Source organism: Scomber scombrus, chromosome 4 (genome assembly GCF_963691925.1).
Source record: "Scomber scombrus chromosome 4, fScoSco1.1, whole genome shotgun sequence".
In the NCBI taxonomy this organism is placed as follows: Eukaryota; Metazoa; Chordata; class Actinopteri; order Scombriformes; family Scombridae; genus Scomber; species Scomber scombrus.
Genome location: NC_084973.1, coordinates 4019841 through 4040942, shown reverse-complemented (window position 1 = coordinate 4040942; position 21102 = coordinate 4019841). Strand labels below are relative to the sequence as shown.

At 38.6% G+C, this 21102-nt stretch overlaps 1 protein-coding gene across 1 annotated transcript; it reads right to left on the bottom strand.

Moving 5' to 3' along the window:
* Positions 1–1766: 1766 nt before the first annotated feature.
* golga1 (golgin A1) lies at positions 1767–20967 on the bottom strand. The gene is made up of 24 exons (XM_062417714.1): positions 20816–20967; positions 19739–20035; positions 16238–16328; positions 14233–14307; positions 12427–12524; positions 12300–12332; positions 12052–12180; positions 11770–11939; positions 11492–11603; positions 11321–11404; positions 10355–10480; positions 9987–10082; positions 9500–9595; positions 8625–8720; positions 7572–7712; positions 7393–7467; positions 6869–6958; positions 6161–6263; positions 5816–5976; positions 5370–5528; positions 4875–4934; positions 4460–4684; positions 4272–4358; positions 1767–3749 (listed from the first exon to the last, which is right to left on the bottom strand). The coding sequence occupies exons 2-24, from the start codon at positions 19865–19867 to the stop codon at positions 3669–3671; spliced, it is 2517 nt and encodes an 838-aa protein (XP_062273698.1). The 5' UTR covers positions 19868–20035; positions 20816–20967; the 3' UTR covers positions 1767–3668.
* Between the last annotated feature and the right edge of the window lie 135 nt (positions 20968–21102).

Genomic DNA, 21102 nt, shown 5'->3' with positions numbered 1-21102 from the left:
CGAGTTTCTTCTTCGTGTGTGGAAATGATGCTGTCGATAATATGAACACAGCGCCAGCTGCAGGAGGAGCATGCATGACTGAATAATATATGGAAACTTAAAATTAAATTAATAAATAAGTAAATTATTGTGAAATATGTATAAATTATTATGGAAAATTATTATGAAATATGTATAAATTATTATGGAAAATTATTATGAAACATATTCCATTATTATAATAAATGTAACCATTATTATTAAATACTTTCCATTATTATGAAATATGTTCTCATCATAATTTCATTTTCCTAATTTTCACGATGAACATATTTCTATGGAGGGGCAATTTACTAAAAAATAGATTAATACATTTTTTATTATTATGAAATATGTATCGGTTATTATGAAATATAATCTTATCATAATTTTATCAAAAAGTCATTTCATAATAATGGATACATATTTTATAATAATGAAGAATCGAAAATTAGGAAGATGAAATTTCATAATAATGGAAAGTATTTAATAATTATAGATACATTTATAGTAATAATTTAGTATGTTTCATAATAATTACAAATACTTCATAACAATTGATAAGTATTTCATAATAATTAACTTATTAATTAATTTAATTTTGAGTAAATTGGGTCTCCTGAGAAAATAAATAACGGTTCTAATTTAATATGCACATAAAGCTATAGGCATATAAGTAGGTTATGTTCTCTATATTATGCGATTACATCATGTTTGATCTTTAACTGACACCAAAACTGAAATGTTGTGATAACTTAAGTTATTAAATATACAGTGCATAATTATCTTATGTATTTTTTAAAAATGTATTATTTCTTTATGACTGTTATTTAATCTTAATTGAGTATTGTCAGTATCTATTATTATTACTATTTTTAAGTTGTTTTTTAAAATTCATTCATTTTTATTTTTTCTGTTTGGTGTTCTGTACAGCTGTATGGGGTGGGGGCATTGTATGTTATTCTGTTTGTTTAAACTCAATAAAAAATAGTGCCCACAGGAAATATAATGTGTATAATTATTAGAAAGTTATAATTTTAGCATTTGAAACTTGTTAAACAGAAAGGAAAAATGTATTTTCCCAGCAGATATGCAGGATTTGGAAGCAGAAGCAGCCGTGATTATTATTATTTTCATCATTTCAGATTTATTATTAATAAAGGTGGGAAAATTAAACCTTTGTAGTGGCAGCAGTTGTTAAATCCTTAAAAGCGAAAAAATACAGAAAAGCTGCAGTGATTGTACAGTTGTGTTTCAGGGTTTGGACACAGCAGAATCAATCAGGTTTTAAAAAAAAGTGCACGGTTTTGTTTGATTCTCATGGAGACAGTATATATACTACCCAGTGGAGTCTGGCTGATTGTGTGTCGTTAGCAACACTATAGGATGACAGTGCTGCATTGAAAGATGCACTCCTACATCTCAATATATAGTGAAATCAGCAGATACTACTGTTTGTATTTTACTTGAATTGTACTGAATGCATATTCCTGGAGTGATTACAAATGCAGGATCTTCAGGTTTGTAGAAATGAAAAGTACTGTAAGAGACTGACAGTGCAGTTTAACAGCAGCAGCCATGCAGAGCACCTGGACTGATGTAAAAAAGAATCTCTTCATGTTGTGACTGAGATCACATAGAGGAAAGAGGACAGTGAGATTGAGTGACAAGCCAACAGAAACATAAGTTAGTTCAGTTCAATGATGATGATGATGATGATGATAAATACTGCAACTGGTCACATCAAACCATTTACATCCACTGATTTATAAAGTTCTCAATGCATACAGTATGTACATATTTCTATATATATAAATAAACATGTGGAATGTACTTTCATTTACATTTGCAAAGGCAGGTAAAGGTAGAGCACGTTCTCATTTCATCATTTACAGAGCATTCACTTTTCTTTTCTTTTTTATCACATTAGAATTAATACCCAAACACACAGCCAGACTCATTCATTTTGGTGTTAAAGGACAGAAAATAGTCTATGTGTTAAGATTGTATCAGCTGTGGTGGTCATTTGTGTTCCCCCAGCACCAGAACTCCAAACTTTATTATCCTGAACTGAGTGTGCTACTTTCATGGGGTGTATGGTCTCTCAGCAAAGCTCTACAGGTGTTTACAAGTGCTTCAGGTTAGAGTCATGATTAGATTAAGGGTCTCCCAATACCAATATGACAGTCATTTTAAAATACAGGCCAATGATCAAGCAGTTATATTCAATTCTTAAAAGAGAATAGGCTGTTCTGACTAGAGCCCGAACAATTTGATCAAATTACAGATAGATCAGTGAATTTGTCCCAAAAAAAAGCGATGCAGAAATACCAAACATATGCAAGGTTATTGAGTTGAATAGTTGCAGTTCCATCATCTGGCCACTAGATGGCGTTTGAGATTTTAGCAGCAGATACAGTATCTTACTTCTCTATTTCTTAGCCAAATTTAAGGGATTTTTCCAAAAGAAATTGGAAGAAATATTATGTTTGTGTTAAAATATGAATATCTTAAAATTTCTTTAACTCTAAAACACCATTATTGGCCTCAAAAATCAGCATCACTCGGGCTCTAGTTCAGACCACCTTGTAACGACAGTAGGGATGAAATAAGAGAAATGAGAGCGGTTACAGTACCAGTGAAACTGACTGGTACTGTATATTTCACTGTTTAAGACAGTTTAAAGATACACCCTCAACTTAATCCAGTTAATGCTGACTCATCATGATTCAGACGTCATCGTTGATATTTGTTTTTTGGACAGAAATTACAGCATTTTCCTTTGATTGTTTAATCAAGACACTAATTGTACTTTAGTGTCTTTCCTTCACTGCTATCATTAATATTTCAGCAGAGTTACAGAAAGTTATTGGAGTGTTGTTGACATTTTTATGGCCTTTTAAATTTGAAAAAAAAGGCTCCAAACTCTACAAGTAGACTCATTTGAGTCCTCTGACACCAGTGTGAATTCTTTGTCTTTTTTTGTCAGGTACTATTTAATAAACTCTGATACTAACTCACCTTTCAGTATCCTATATAGGTCATTAAAATGATTTCAATAAGAAGCCCCGTGTGATTTAAAATGAAAGAAAAACCAAGTGACGAGCTAAAAGGTCCCTCAAGAATAAAAGGCTGTAGCGTTTGTCCTGTGAAGACAATTGCACCAAGTCTCACTGTGTGTTTTCTTGTGTGTGAGTTGTGTAGTTTGACTCTGGGTAGAAGTGGGGCTGTTTCCCCCCCCCCCCGCTCGACTCAGTCTGTTATTTCTTAAATGCTGAACTGGCTTTTTTTGCTGTTTACGCTGACGAGGAAACATCAGATTTGTGCCGTGTAGGGAAATCAGCAAATGATGCGTCTGTCAGTTTACTCCAGATATGCCGTCTGCTTCAACCGTTCGTGACGTTTTAAAAATCAACATTTTTACAGACGACAGCGCAGCCTTTCTGTGCCCCAACAGAGCAGAAAACAACTGTCCCCCCCCCCCACACACACACAGAGCTGTGGGAGGCTATTTCACAGTTTAAAGCACGAGTCCTGCTCTGTGATGGCGGCCGACACAGGAGGGACTGTTTTCCTCATGAAGCTGCTCCTTTATGTCCCTTCTTCCCTCGTCACGTCAGCTCTCTCTCTCTCTCTCTCTCTGCCGCCCATCAGCTCCAGCTGGTCGAAGCGCCTGAGATTGAAGGCCGGATGGCTCCCTTTGGAGAAGGCTTGGATCCAAACCAGGACATCTAGAACACAAAATACATGGTTACAATAAAACTGTAACATAGAAATATAAACATGCTATAACTTACATTTTTATACTTTAAATATTAAGTGTCAAAAGGTCAATTCAAAGATATAGATAAAATTGGCTACTACTATCAATAATAATCACTTTCTAAACACCAGTTATTATTATTTGATTGCATTTATGATTTAAATGAATCTAATATGAATTTCCTCAATCTTAGAAAATCAATGTTTCATGAAGCTGTATTAAAAGACTTTGGTGTCAGTTTTTTCATTGATACAGACTGGATTATATGCTACCTTATTTAGTTGGGTTTTTTTCTTTTTTATTGATTTACTTTAACTGCTATGTTCGTTCATTGTTATAATGTTGTAACACTGGGTGACACCTAATCACATTACTTGAAAAAAAAATGTTGTTATCACTATGTAGCCTGTATTACATGCACAAGAAGCATAAAATGAAATAATGACAATAAATAAAGTATTTTAAAAAAGTGTGGAATTAAAAGTCTGACCTTGTATTCCAGAGTTTGCTTCAACATGTCTTCCTCCTCCCGTGTGAAGTTCAACAACACAGATACAGCTCGTATCAGTTGGAATGCCTGAGAGAGAGAAAGAGAGCGAGAGAGAGAGGGAGTTTCAGACTGTGAGGCAGGTTTAGTTATTTACTCATCAACTTTAAACCCACAGTCCTGTGTCTTACCTCGGCCTCTCTGGATGACATGAACTTGAGGACGACGTGTTTGAGATACTCAAAGTTGATCTCTCGCGAGTCGTTGAGGTCTGAGGTGTTGGTCACCAGGGTTTTGGAAGTCGGGGGGCTCAGGTTGGAAAAGGGCAGTGGCTCCAGAAAAACCCTCTCTGTTTTTTCCGCTCTGCTTTCTGGCAGCTTCTCCTTGGCTTCGGCTTCGGGCTCAGGCTTCAGCTTCTGCAGAGGACAAAGAAACAAAGATGTATAAAATATTCATCTTTATTTACACTCAGTGGGCAGGAGAATATTGTACCAAATAGTCCTGCATTAGTTTCTATTCTTCAGTTTTCATTTACAGGTGCAACTTTTAGGCTATATTAATGTTAGAATGACTTGAGGTGGTATAACTGGACTGCAGGAGTCTCACCAGTTCCTTCTGTAGAGTCCTCTTCAGTTCTGCCAGTCTCTGCTGCAGCTGCTTGATGGTCTGTAAGACAACAACCAGTCACACACATGCTGCCTTCATTTTTTATTTTTTCTCCACTTCCCCTAAGTTTCATCTGACCTTTTCTTCTCAACATTAATCAATCAAACTTTCAGCTTTCATACAGGTTCATGTAGTTCAAAGTGCTTCATAGTTGATTGACCAGCTGATAATAAGACAGAACAAGTGGAGACCGAGAGCAACAAGAGAAAATAAGTGTAAACAAGTGTAATAATGTAAAAAAAAAAAAAAAAAAGGATTTATAATAAAAAAATATAAAATAAAATTAAATAAATTTTATAAATAAGAAAAAAAGTTTATTACAAGTTAATTAAAAAGAAGAAGAAAATAAACATTGACAAATCAAATCAGTAGGAAGATAAAAAACTACAGAATGATAATAATAATAATGATGATGATGATGATGGTAATGCCGACCCTGTTCTTGTCGCTGAGCTGCTGCTCCAGCTCTCTGTTGAGCTTCTGAATGTGATCCAGGTCGTCCACCGTCACGCTGCCGTTCTGATCCTCCTCGCACACGGCGGGGCTGTGAAGCTGCTCCGTCAGGGTCTCCACCTCCACCTCTAGGTACGAGATCTGTATGAACACACACACACTGACCATTAACCAAACGTACCATTACTGATAGGAGTTGGAGACGTAGCAGAAAAATAAGTTATAATATATGAGATTAGAATATAAAGATTAAAAGGAACACGTCAAACTAAATGAATGAATACATGTTTAACCAAATAGTACTAAATACAAGTGGTACAAATAGTATTAAAGGCAGAATGTCACTTTATCAATAAATGTGAAAAAAACAACATAGGCCACAAGCTAGAGACAAAACAGTGCTCATGATCAATAGACTAGGTTCTGACCCGCGCCTGGCAGCCGTCTAGCTGCTGTGTCTGACTGAGCAGCTCCTCTTTCAGGCTCATCAGCTGTGAGTCTTTGTCCTTCTCCATCTGCTCCAGCTGGGCTCGCTGCTGCTCCAGCTCCTCCTGCAGCTGGACCAGCGACGCCTGCCGACTCTGCACCTCTGAAACACACAAATATTTACACGGAGGATTGCTTTATGCGCCAAAAGGGGACGAATTCATGTAATCACTTCGTGAAAATGTAGAAAAAGAAGCACACGAAATTCAGGTAGCAATATTTTGTCTGTTATGTATTTAAAGTGTGTTTGCATATACGTGTGTGTGTGTGTGTGTGTGTGTGTGTACCATTCTGGAGAGCTTTGATGTCATCCTCTCTCAGTGATAGCTTCTCACTGACAGTGGACACTTCCTGCTGTGAGGTCTGTAGAGATGTGGTCAGCTCTCCAACCTGACATCAACACACAAGCACTTCATTACACACACTTACAAAGTACCACGCATTTAATTGTACTTTTCTGCACCAAATATGATGTCACCCATGTATCTTATCGGCTGCTCCCCTTGCCCTATTGCCTGTCTGGAATAATGATTGGCCTGAAGTCACATGACCATATAACCAAGACATGTTTGTAGACACCCAATTGGCAGATACATGTCTGGATGCACATCATTGTTTTTTTTTTGCCTTTTTGAATGTTTTTTCTTCCGTTTTTGAACTACTGTATTGGTCTAACATTAAACCTGTTCTGTATACTTCAAGTGTTGCTAGAACTTTGACCTTTTTGGACCTTTGAAGTAGGTGAACTTGAGTCAGAAACCTCTACCCTGCTTCTACAACTGAGGTGTAATGCCCACTGCAGCCTCCAGAGGGCACTTTAACTCTTTCTCATTAGAATGAAAACCAGCCCTCGGTGTGCTGTCCTTTGTCTTATAATCTGTGAGTGATCAAATAAAAGGTCCAGTCCACTGAATGCTGACTCTGCATTATTTGTGTATGCCCATATGGTGCCTCTCTATCATTTTGAATATGATGACGTGTGTTTGCTTACAGACCTGTGTTTGCAGCTCCTCCTTCTGTCGTCTAGTTTCTTCCAGAGCTTTGGCGATTTCGGTGCTCACAGTCTGCCGGCTGCCCAGCTCCACCTGAGGAAAACACACAGAGACACATTCACATTTAAGATTTTACCCACTTTATTTCATTATTCATTTATTACATTTTTATTAATCTTTTATTATGTGTGGGTATTTGGAATTTTTTACTTTTTTATCCTGCCCCTGATGTTTACTCTTTGCAGATTCATGAAGGAGTGTTTCCTCACTGCCTGTTTTTATTGAGTCATTATTTATCTTTATTTATTTATTGTTTTGACCATTTTAGTGAATGTTCATTATAAGGTATGTAGCTTGTGGCTATGTATTATGGCAGCTACTGAGGCTATTTATGATGTCTATATTATTTCTGCATACTTTTACAAGCTTTGATACTAAATGTGTGAGTTCTCATCCTTTACAAATCAGTCAAATATGAATATATACATTTAAGAAGGTCTAATGTAATGTGTTGTAGTTGGTCTAACCGTGCACTGCTCCAACTCTTCTGTCCGCTGTTTCAGAGAGGAGTTGGCCTCCTCCCTCTGCTTCTCTAGATCAGCCTATCACACAAGCACAGGGAAGAGAAAGTACACGTCAAGTATTTACGAGCAGTCTGCTGGAATGAATGAATGGACTGTATTGTTATAGATGATAAAGGACATACCAGCCTGTCCTGCATGCTTTGTTTTTCTGCCTTTAATGAAGTGATGTTTTCCTCCAGCCGGCTGCTCTTCTCTTTACTCTGCTGCTGCAACAAACACACCTGCTGATCCAGAAAGGCTTTCTCTGCACTCCACTCTCCCTGCTGGAAAACACATACAACGCATTACTAAACACATGCATACAAAAAAACACAAAGTTTTCACTGTATCTTTCTATATTAGGAGGTGGCTACAGATTATGGATCAATAGCCTATTGTATTCATTAATGTATATTATATTATGTTATATTTTTAAAAGACACCACAGTCAAATTTCCTGATAAATGTAGAAGGAAAAAAAGTGTCTCCCTAATCTTGGGATCCAGTATTAAATAGAAGAGAAATAGCAGCCAGGGATTCATTGAATTTGATAGTTTGGTTTTTCATAGTTGCTGAATTCACTTTATTATGCAGACAAAGTCATTTTCTCATGAATTTTTATTGGAGCATAACATTTCAGTAACTGACATCGTGTGTTTACTGACAACAGGACAGTATTTGATAAGGGTGTGTGTTGTTCTGCACGCATGATGTTTCTACACAAACACTGGTGCTGGACGACATTCTGAAAATGGATTTCTTTGCTGTGTGAGTGCTTGTGCTCAAATCAAATGTCTGATGTCTTCATGCCGCCACCAGATGATAGCATGGAGAGGAATTTTCAAATCCTACACACTGTTTTTTATGGAAGCATTTTGTTTTATATGATTTTATCTACTTACATATATGCATTCTGTATTTATAATAATAATTTATTAAGGAATATGCTTACATTTTGCATCTCTTAGTCATTGTTTATATTCTATTTTTCAGTGAGGAGAGTTCTGCTTGTTTACCTTCTTCTCCATTAGCGGAGGATTTTACTAGTCAGTAAATGCTCATAGACAGAATTTCATAGATTTACATCTAGTCCATCTACTCTACCACTTTGAGAAACTTCAAGCCTATCTCTGTTCTAAAATATAATGAACATGGCTGATGAAATTTTGGCTTATTTTGTGATATCTGGGACTGACCAGTTTTTCCATGTGCTGCTCTTTCTCAGTGATCTGCTGCTCTGAGCCCTTCAGTCGCTCACTGGTTTCGAGGACTTGCTGCTCCAGGTTAGCGATCTGAAACAGAATACAGAACAGTGATTGATTCTGACCCCACTTCCACACTGGGAGCAACATCAGCAGCATTAAAAGGACGAGTGTGTAAGATTTAGTGGCGTGTAGCTGAAGGGACTTATGTATGTTTTAATTAGTCTACAATAAATAATAAGAAAATAAGTATCCTTGTGTATTTGCTGGCTTATAATGAGCTCTTTATATCTACGTAGGGAGCGGGTCCTCTTCCACAGAGCCCACCATGTTGCATCACCATCTTTCTACAGTAACAAACACTGGCTCTAGAGAGGGCCTCAAGATTTTTGTGAGTTTTTTGTGACCACCATAGGTTGTCCTGCAGGCTTGGAAGTGGAGGGGGGTGGGATATTCAGATGGTTGCAATCTGCAATCTCACCACTAAATGCCAGAAAATTCTACACACTGGTCCTTTAAAATATGCTTCAAAGAACAAGAAGTTGATTAAAGGTCAATTAAAGCTTCTCAGTTCTCGTTAAATTAAATGTAGCTGCAATTATCATCTCAAATATGATGATGAGAATTTCTGACACTCACTTTGAACTCAAATGAATCACAGTATGGTGATAATGGAGTTGCTGATGGAGAATTATCATACAGTTTTATGTTTTATGTTCCACGACACTTACAGTACCAGTCAAAAAAGTTTAGACACACATTCACTTGAATGAGAAAATGTGTTCAAGCTTTTGACCTGTACTGTAAGTATCAAATCATGTTAAATAATGAAAGTCAGTGCCTCTTTAACAATGGGTCTGCTTGCTTACTTGTGTGTCTGTCCTCTCTCTGTAGGCTCTGGAGGACTCGTCTTTGTGTCGGAGAAGAGTCTGCAGCTCGGTGATACTGCAGCTCATTTTGGATACCTGAGGTCACATGAGAGAGAGATGTGTTCAGTTTTTCTTTTGTGTAGAAGCTTTGTCACAGTCAACATTTCCTTAGGACTAAAACCAGATTCAAATAAAAATGACAGAATTCATGCTAGTGGAAATGGGAATAAATAAAAGGTGCACTTATTTCAGTCACCTGAAAGTTACAACAGCTTAACTAGCAAGAGCAAGGTTTGGTTCATAGCTTAAGGCCCACTTAAATGTTAATGAGTTCGTCCAAAACGTTCCCTCTAAGCAGATCTTTTGGAAACATGCCTGCTCGTTTAGCACAATGAGTAAATATTCCACCAGCTATTCTACTTAATCAACAGAAATGATGATGACAGATGCAAGGACTTGAGGGTTTAGTGAGTAGTTGCATTTTTACCTGTGCCTCCAGAGAGCTGACAGTATCAGCGTGGTTTGTCCTAACAACCAGCAGCTCTGCTCTGCTCTCCTCCAGACTCTGCTCCAGGCTGGACTTCTGAAAATGCACCAACAGCGCTGATAATTAGATATTCAGCTTCTATTTCCCTCTTTATGATTCAATATAATTCAGTAACAGTGCGTAGTCATAATGACATTTATGCAAGGCAAGCTTAACATTGTATTTATTCGTTTTTACACTGTGATCAATTAAATATCTTCAAAGCTGCCTTCGACTAATCTGCCGTGTCCCCTGCTTAACTGACAACCTGGAAATGACTGTAGACTGTCAGTTAAGATTAACTAAAACTACAAGTAGACATTCTTCACCTCCTGGAGGAGCTCCTGTAGATGTTCGTCCTGGCTCAGGTTCCCCTGCAGCCGTCTCTCCAGGGAGGTCACTTTCTTCTGAAGGTCCATCAGCACACGCTCCTTGTCCTCCTCTGTCACAGCAGCCTGACGATATTCAATAAAAGACATGTCCAGAAACAAGCTACGGAATCCGAAGTTATACATTCTTTTATTGTTATATTGTGTATTTGTATTCTGTATTGGATACAGTAACTGCACTGGTAATATCCTTGCACTGTCACTTTTTGCACTACTGCCATGTTTCACATTCTATCCTGAGCATCCTAATACACCAATTCCACTATGTATACTTCCTTTGTATTATGAGTGGTTTTTTTTTTATGTGTGTATGTTTGTGTCATATAAGCTACTGGATGCCTTAATTTCCTTCGGGATGAATAAAGTATCTATCTATCTATCTATCTATCTATCTATCTATCTATCTATCTATCTATCTATCTATCTATCCATCTATCTATTTATAGGAGTCACCCCTTAAAGAAATAAAATAATAAATGGACACATAGATGTAGGAGGAAAAGAATAAATAAATCTGAGCTGATTTCAAAACTGTCTCAAGAACCTTGTATCATTTTGGTAAACTAAAATAACAAATCACAGGAGTCCATCTTTTTTAGAGCATGCCTGTCTTTATATGGCGTTTTGCTGTTATTTTTTCCATTGACTAAATCTGTCTTTCCATTGATGTGGAGTGGGTGGCATTGGTTTGAGCCAAACTACAGTTATCTATGCCTTTATCTTATTCATAACTCCACCAGGGATCGCTTCTCTAATATATTACAATGGGTGTAATGGTAATTCAGTGTCCAAAACGGTAAGTGTCTCTATATGAATCCACCTTTGTCATCTTTTGGCTCCTTCATCTTTCAACTTAAAACTTTTCAAATCTCAGTTTTAATACTGACATGTTCTCTATGTTCTGACCTTTTGTTGTTGCAACTTGAGGGCGTCATGCTCAGTCTTCAGATCATAAAGGGACTTCTCTAAAGATGACACCATGTCCTGTGACTGAAAAACAAAATACAAATTTTGCAATCCGCTTGATGAATGAACAGCGTTTAATGAGTTCGGTGTAGTTTTGTTTTCAGGACTGACCTTCTGGAAGTCTTCAGAGATCTGCCGGATGACTGCCTGAAGCTCCTGGCACTTTCCCTCCAGCTCACTGATCTTCTTGTCAGCCTCCTCTCTAAGCAGGAGCAGCTCCTCTCTGCACATATCCAACAACACACACTCAAAACATCACAAAAGTCGATAACGAATGCAAAATGTCTAGATCATAAATTACTTTTGGTAGGTTCCAAATGCCACATTAATCTTCTTTTCTTCATTTCATATTATAATGGTATAAAAGCTGCTGTTGCATCAATTCTTACCGCTCTATTTCAAGCTCAGCGTTGAGACTGCTGCTCTCCTCGTACTGCTGTTCCAGAGTCTTTAGTTTATCCCCGGTTTCAGACAGTCCTCGCTTTGCTGAGTGAGCTTCAGCCTCCTTCTGCTGAAGCTCCTTCTCCCTCTGACTCAGCTGCTCCTCCTTCCTCAGCAGCTGGGAAACAAATCATCATTATGAAACATTCTTTAGGAAGCAGCGTTGTGAGTCCGAGCTGAATGATATCACACCTCAAAAGCTGTTTCAGGTTCATTCTGTGTGTACGCACCATGTGTTTGACTTTAGCGAGCTCCTGCTGCTGGAAGCCCTCGAGTTCATCCAGGTCGTCCCTTTTCTGGAAGAGCACCAAGCTTTGCTCCATCATCTCCTCCACCCGGGCTGACAGGGCAGCCTTCTCCTACGCAAACACACACACACACACACACATAATCACTCAGTCTAGTTTCAACACTGAAGCCAAGTCAAGAAACCACATTTTAAATCTTGGATCTTTCTATCATCACAATAGAGCTTTACCTTTTCCACAACGCCCATCTTCTCCATCCATTCCTGCAGAAAACAGATAGAAAATGATGAGGAAGGCAGCTACAAATTAACGCTGTGCCCCATGTGTGTTAGTAGAGTGGAGTAGAGTAGCGTTTACCTCATCCTTCTTCTCCAGCGCTAAAGTCATCCCCTCTGCCATTTTGGCTCTGCTGGTCTGGTGAGTCTCACTCTGGTCTTGAAATTTCTTTATAGATGCTGGGAAGCAAAAGTAAGAAACAGAGAGAGAAGGAGGGAGAGACAGAAAGAAAAAGAAAAAGGAAAGATGGAAACCACACAGAGGTTTGTACGCGACCGAAGAGAACGGAATTTTTTTTTTTTTTTTAAACAAAAAAACAGCACAGACACTGAAAAACGTTAGTAGCTGCGGAAAGTTAGAGTCCGATCAAGAAGTGCGCTCATCTGAGAAGCAGAGATAGGCAGAGACAAGCAATGCATGGCAAAAGAATTCAAAAGACGCACTTTGTTTAAAGCTGACACTGCGGTAGCCATTTGCAGATTTAAGAAAAAAGAAGAGAAATCCACCCTGAAGTAATGTAAGAAACAAGCTGGACTGTTCATTAGACCTCACAGAGCTCAAATTCCTTGTGAGCCAACAACAGACTGATATTACTACTACTCTAAGAGTTTTAAGAGGAGAGGAAAACACTGTAGCTTCACTCTAACCTAAAGGATTATGCCTGATTGTGAGATATCCTGTGAGAAACAAACCAGCCCCTATCCCTTCATCCTATCCACTACCCCTTCGCTTGGGCGCTCATGAGGAGGTTTACCATATTAAGGGCCGTCCCAATCAAATTACAATGTAAGTGGACCGTGAAACCCTTAAACGGGAAGTGCACGTGCTACAGGAAAACGGACGAAACAACTTACAAAAGCAAGAGTTCAGTCGTTGGGTAGGGACTGGTTTGGGATTGGATCATACAATCAAAAATAGGAAGGGTTCATTCTCTGAGGAGCTTGAATGTTCTCAGGAAATATCATGGACGACATGCCAATTAGATCACCAGAATTATTAAGATTCTCCCTTAGGATCATAAATACAGTATAAGACAGTAAGTCCCAACAAGGCTGGACAGACAATCAGAGGTATGAGGTGAAACCCATCATAAGAGGCACACATGCCAGTTTCTCCACTGGTATTAATGCAACACAGCTATAAGACATGCAATCACTGCACCAATGAGATACATTTACATTACAGCCCGACTGATATCGGCCAGGCCATATATCGGTATTGGCGTACATGTTTTCCAATATGTGCCGATATTTTTAATCTTTTTTAAAGTTATATAGGCAGCATTTTATTCATATTTGATCATTTTTCTTAATTCAAATTTAATTTATTGTTATTTATAATTATTTAATTCCCAGTGGAGTCTACTGTTTCAGTCATTTTATACATTAAAGTTTAATGTTAAACTGTAATATATTATGGCAACATAATAACATTTTTAACTCACTAATATCAGTATCGGCCCCTAAAGTCCAGTATCGGTCTGGGCCTAATTTACAAGATACAGTTTACGTTTCTTGCACACATACTTCTAACTGAAAGCAATAAGTTGACATCACATACGAACTGTTAGCTAAAGTCAAAGGGAAAGTGGAGACACCAGCAAAGCAAAAGGCAATACATAAATAACTCAATTAAATCAAAGTGCTGAACAAATACCAAAGTGGAAAAGATGTGAGGGTGGATTTTTAGATATAAAGAAGAGAAGAAGCATCCACAGCGCTCTCAAAGCAAACCTCGAAAACCCTGTGATGTTAGCATCTGGAATAAAAACCTTTCATGGGAAAGAAGTGATGGTGCGCTAGGTGACGGTTGTTACAGCCGACAGACAGATGAAAGAAAGAGAGAGAGAAGGAAGCTAAGTGGGAGGAGGAGAGTAGAGGTACGTACAATCCTGTTGCTTTTCTAATGCAATTTCAAGCTTGTCCTTGGTCTTCTGCATAATTCGTAGCTGCTCAGCGTAGTCTAGTGTTGGGGAGGGCAAGGTGACGGGATGGGGTATCACCGACAGTATACACCGACACACACACACACACACACACAGACACACACAAAAACAAAGGCAGATGACGGTAAAGAGAGAGAGAGAGGGAGAGGCAGGAGAGAGAGTGAGCAAAAAGGAGAGGGAGAAAACAAAAAAGGGAAAAACATGATTGAAAAACTGCTAATGATTTTCTTATGTGAGAAAACCATACTGGTTAAAAGGCCGCAGGAGAATGTGCGACATTTAACCTTTTCTACAGGGGTTGTCAAGTCATATACGCCACCCAAAAGGGAAAAGGAGCTATTATACTGAGTAGAGGAGGGATAAAACTCAATGAAACAAATACAAATATGACTTTTTCCGTTAAATACACACCCAGAAAACACTGAAACATCAATTAATTATCACATTCATTCTGAGACATGAAAACAATCACCAGTAGTGAGAAAGATCATTGCTAGCATGGGTAGAACCTTCTTAACTGCTGTTTACTATAATGTAAGAAAAAAAAAAATTTAAAGGAAAAAATGTCCAAGCTTCTAAAATGTGAATATTTCCTGGTTTCTTTAGTGTCCTATGACAGTAAACTGAGAAATTAAGCATTCTTCAATTTAATGCGACATGTGATTGGTCCACTCCCACAGCAGCTACAACCCGTCTGTGATGAAGTCGCCGTGAATTTGAGTTAACGTGCCATGATGCCACCTAAACACTCTAAAGTGTGGCTACACTACACGCCTGTTACACTGGATGAAAGCAAGTGCACTAAATGTGGAAAGGGTATAGAATGAAGTACTCAGATGGTTTCAGTATCACTTTAAGAGTACATGGATGGGTACTGGTATAGTCATTTTTACCCAGCAAGAATCTGGCTCTCAGACACACTTGCAGTACATTAAAAACCAGCTGACTTGAACTTAAACTCAAAGTGTTTGAGGAAACAGGCTTGTGAAATGTTTGTAGTGGTGTTACATAAAAACTAAAGCACAGTTTAACATACTGAAACTGTGAACTGAACCTCTGCTATGCACCATATGTTTCTCTGTCGCTTTTTATTGTATTTCACTGTATCTTTGTTGTTTTTTATTGTGTTTTACTATACCTGGCTGCTTTGATAATCTATGTATCTATCTATGTATCTATCTATGTATCTATGTATCTATCTATCTATCTATCTATCTATCTATCTATGTGCTCAATAACAGAGGCAAGGCAGTTATAGATAAATAGGATATTCCTATGAGATAAGATATTCTTTTATTAGTCCTGCAGTGGGGAAATGTACAGATTTACTCTAAATGTACTGTTAACTGTATTTACTGTAGATTTTCTCTACAACCTTGACAGCAGCATTTATATATATTCCAGCTTTCTAACTGGTTGCCTTCAGGACTTAGCCATATTCTTCTGAAAAAGACAGTTAGGCGTTCAAGTTTCACTACCAAGACCAGCGTTTAATCCAATATTTGATATGTTATGTGTTAAGTTTGTTTAGACGGTTCTTTTATCTTGGTTGGTCCTGTGTGATCACACTGACAGGCCTATATTCATCATTTTCTCATGGTCTGGTACTTGTAAACTGAAGATCCTATTCATCGTGGGTGTGACTGCAGTTTGCAAAGACACAAGTGAGATACTGAGTTTTTAAACTAGTACACAACTTTACTGATTCATTACATCATTAACTGGCACTGTTTCACTTCTTACGAGGTGACGATCATGAGTTGGTCATTTGATCAGATTCTGATGGGATTACGTCATCCAGTCGTTATGAAATTGTGATAAACGCAGGTACAAGCTGTGCCCGGCTTTAACGGTCAACTGCTGTTCTATCCTCTAATCTGCCGGCTCCGTCTCTCCAGCTGTTTAAAACAGAGGCAGCGGCATCATCGGTGTGACAGCGTGGCCCACCTGATAGCTTGGCCTCCAGCCTCCGAATCTGATCGTTCCTCCTGAGGAGCTGGGCGGGCAGGTCGTCCCTGGAGCTGCTGCCATCGGACGCCTGGCCAGACACACACACACACACAGTATTAGAGTATTAGGTAGCACCTGATATTCAGCCGCTTCACCCTGGTGAATTTAAAAGTCAAAGATAATCAATCTGTAACATTTGAAACACTTGAGGTATAACACTTTATTTACTCCGCTGCAAACATCCTTCTCCTGCCTACTCCCTCTATATCATGTGTCTAATCATTGGATAATAAAAACTGGCTGCAGGAAGGGAAGGTGGCACCACTTCTATCTAAACAGGCTGGGTAAAATGCAGCTTCCAGACTGCTGAGTTTACACTGTAGCAAAAACACAGTGTCACATATCAGCAGCCTGTATTGCTACTCAGTGACTTGGACAACACTAAATTATTCAACCGGGTGCAACTGAGACTGCTCTACAGCCTCAGGAGTCTGGCTCCAAAGAAAAGAGCTTAACCAGATATGGATTTTCCTCTAGAAGCAGATGACAGTAACATTTCTCTTTTAAAACTATATGGACATGGAAAAAACCCTATAAAAATATGCAGAACACAAAGACAGGTTAAGAATACAAACAGGGCTTCATGTTACACTGGTTGGTCTTAAGAGTTGAACAATCAGTATCAGTGCCCTGCCTGTGTGGCATGCACTCAATACAAAAGAGACCAGCCCAGTAAGTCATCACTATTCTATCACAATGTCAGTCACACCCACCATTACCTGCCTGACTGGTGAACATTTATAAAAGAAAAGGATGTCTATGAGGGCACTGCTGTCATTTACAGGATTTAACAGATTAAAATCAGAGTGACCAATGACAGGACAGGAAAATACATCATTAATAACATGTTTGTAGTTTTTCAGACTGCTTTTATTACATTGTGACAAAATGAATGATATCCCCTGTGTTTCTACTTTCACCTAACCTGACACACAGTCATCCATGGAAACTGATTGGAAAACTGTATGGGTGTATATATACATTATTTCTGTTTTTGTTTATCATATGTCATTAGGACCTGAGCACTAACAGTGCAAAGTGCATTTTTGGTGGCATAAACATGCCTGAAAACTCATGGCTCAACGGCGCCACCTATGCCAATTAAGAAAATTGAGCCCCTCGCTCCAGATTGACGTAGACAAACGAAATTCTGTATGCATATGTATCATGTAAAGACACACAAAAAAGTATCTTGAACTCATACTCTATGTCCAACAGGAAGTCAGTCTGCCATTTCCCACGCCCCGTACTTTAACGAACTCCTACAGATTTGAGTCCACTGACTTCAAATTTGCTCAGTATCATCTTAAGATATTGAAGATGAAAAGCTATCAAAATCTTTCACCTCCGTTATACCTGGTGGGCGTGGCAGTGCGGCGAACTTCGAGATTTTACCATAAAACAGGAAGTCCTCATTACACCGACATACATTGTCCAATCTGCCCCAAATGTATTATGTATGATGAGGGTCCCGCCCTGAACATGTCTATGTGTCAGTACACTGAGCCACAGCCCGACATGCATGGGGGAGCGAGGACCCGTTCATCGCTATATTATAAACCATTATAGCCATGATCTATTAGTCTTAAGAAGGGCAGCATGCTCGAAACGTTGTTCTCCTGATCTCCCATTAAAACCATATATGCACTGGGAGTTACAGTGTGGGGACTTCAAAACATACTGGGCAGGTGATTGGATAAAGCATCTGTCTATCACCGTCTATCACTCGTCTTACATTATAAAGCAACTTTCACCATAAGTACTGAAAAATAAACTGTAGACTAAAATCAGATTTCATGCTCAACTGTGACTGTTTCACTTCTTACTAATTCTGTTTTTAGTATTCATATCACAGTTTAAATTATTTATCCTATTTATCTCATCACGCTGCTATTTATTCCCCCGTGGACGTCGCTGAGAGGAGAGAGATGTAGTGCTGATCACATCTATATATGTCTGGCAGGGGTGTTGAACGTCGGGATGGTCCCTGGAGCTCAGTTATGTGTAGGAGAGGGAAGCGGTAAAAGGCTCTTATCCAGCCAAAGGGGGGGATTACTAATGCAGCTGGACCCCGGCCATCAGCATCAACTGGCAGAGCTGCCAGACAATCTCCAGCATGTAGACAACTGGCCTAAATATCAGACACACACACACACACCATCTACAAACATTTAAGGCACATTCTGAAATGACAGCAAATATAGATTCAGGAGCAGGAGAGAGAATATAGAGAGAATAAATAGTTATTTATTAAATATTCTCACAGACTTAACTTTAGAATTAGCTTTTTTCATTTCAAATATTATGTTTTTATTTGTGTTAGACAGATAGAAACCACTTTAACAGCTGTAGAAGAAGAGGCACTTTGCTCTCATTGGATACAGTTTTGGTTGTTAATAGAAATTCCTGTTACGCTTGCAAGAATCCAGTGAGAGCAAAAAAGAAGGAAAATAAAGTTGTGTCATATGATGTTCACTCTGGTAGGAACTACAGCATAAAAAAAGAAAAGGAGAGATGAAAGGAGACAGAACTACATCCAAAGCCAAATGAGTTAAATGTGAGTTTAAATATGAGTTACAACGTTTCCTTCTGACAGCAGCGTTATCCAATCAGAATAACATATAAAGTTGTTTGGGGGACATGAGCTTCAGTGCCCATGGGGGTCCCTGGGGGTACTAATGCAGCCTTGATCAAGACTGTCTATCAAGTTGACACATGGGTAATGTAGGCATCTGAAAGTGTGGAATAAAAAAAAAGACAATATCTCTCTCTAAAAAAAAACTGCTCTGCAAACTGTTAAATTAAAAACAACTAAAGTTATCGCAGCCCAATCTGCATAGTAGTTTAGAGCCAAAGAGAAGTAAACGTATTAATGTTATGTAGAGTCCGACCAATTTATCAGTCAGCCAATATTATCAGCCAATATTGACCTATCACAGATATATCAGCATTGGCCTATGTGTTGTCCTATATGTGCCGATATTTTATCAAGTTATATAGGGAGCATTTAATGTACATTTGATTCTTTTTCTTAAGTCAAGTTTTAATATATACATACATGTTTTTTTTTTTAATTTAGTTAGTTACAATTAGTTTAGTTAGTTATAGTTCTTTATAATTATTAAACTCATAGTGCAGTTAACTTTTTCAGTGCACTGATGTCATTTTATACAGTAAATCGTCAACTGGTAAAATATCATGCTTTCATTATATATCTTTATCACAAGTGTTTTTAAGAGATCAAAGCAAAAAAATGTATGTTTAGGTATATATTCTTCATATATAAAATTATCGGTTGATATATCGATATCAGAACATTTTTACTCCTTAATATTGGTATTGGCCCCAAAAATCCAGTATCAGTCAGGCCCTAATGGTATGTAATAAATGCTTTATTCTAATGCAATGAAACCTTCAACAATGGTTACGGTCACTTACAAAGTCGTCCCCGGAGTCCGCCCCCACTGAAGTGATGGACTCCTTGCTGATGGTGCGGGGTATACGGACACCGCTCCTGGGTGCCGTGGCGGCCTCCTCTGCGATCTTCTTCTTCAACTTGGCGAACATGTCTGTCTGTACTGTCAGTGTCTCTTTACAAGTGCAAACAGCAACTTCTGGCGAGTAACGGGGCTCATGGGGGTTCAGGGCTCCTCGTTCTGAGAGCTGGAACTGAGACGTGACCTCTTGCAGTGTCGCTCGTAGGAAGACCGTGGCAGGGATTCCATTCTGCTACATCTGGGGGAAAAAAGAGATGCCAAAATTGACAACAGTGGCTGCTTGTCTGCAACAGTCACATGTCACACTGATATCATGTGCCTCACAATAAGATCAACACCTACTCTTCTTATCCTGTGTAGTATGAATGTAATAGTGACAGAAAGGAGTGCTGACACATCCTTCATGATAACAATGAGGAGCAGTTTTGAACTATTAATAAATGACAGCAAAGTTGGGTTGTGATTGGCTACTCTCTCTATCAATCAAACTAGCTGTCATTTCAAGGTATTTGATTGGTTTGGTTACCTTTATCTAACTCTATAATATGCCACTGTGGCTGGATGACAATGCTTCTGATATTAAGCTGATAATGTGTCACTCAAAGCAGATGACAACCTCCAGACTGCTTCTTTTATAATGAACCACACTTTTTAAATAATATTTAAGGTACCGCAAGACAAGTGTTTTTTTAAAGCCGAAACCCCTAAAAAAAAGATTAATGGATAACTAATCGAAACGAAAGATTCTTTATCAGCCTATATTTGTTCCTATGACTGCACAGTGTATCCCGACTACTAAACTCAACCTTGCACTTCATGTGTGGACAAGTGAGGTCAGAAATAGCTTCAGTGTAACTGCTCTGTTATGCTTTATTATCGGTGTTAATCCCATTTGGCTATGTACTACTAGTTTTGACAGCCAGCTAGCTCCTCCAGCCATAACAATGAGAGTTAACGTTACCACCACCGACTGCTTGTTAGCTGACGTTAGCTTGCAATGAACTCGCCTTTCACTTACCATATTAACTTCGGTTAAAATATTCCTCCGACGTGTTCTCAGGTCGTCAGTAACTGTGTGTTTTCCGTTCCTCTGTATACACTCCGGAAATATGTGTCGTTGTGTCAGTCGTTACGAATAGCTTGTTCCGTCTCGTCTGACAAGCTAACTGCTAGTTGGTGAGCTACACGTAATCACCCCAAGACCAGATGACTGAAGGCGTCACGGTTGCGCCTCTGTTCATTGGTTGAGAAGAGGTAAGAGGCGGGGGAGACGTGGCTATTGTAGCCAATAACATGACGACATGC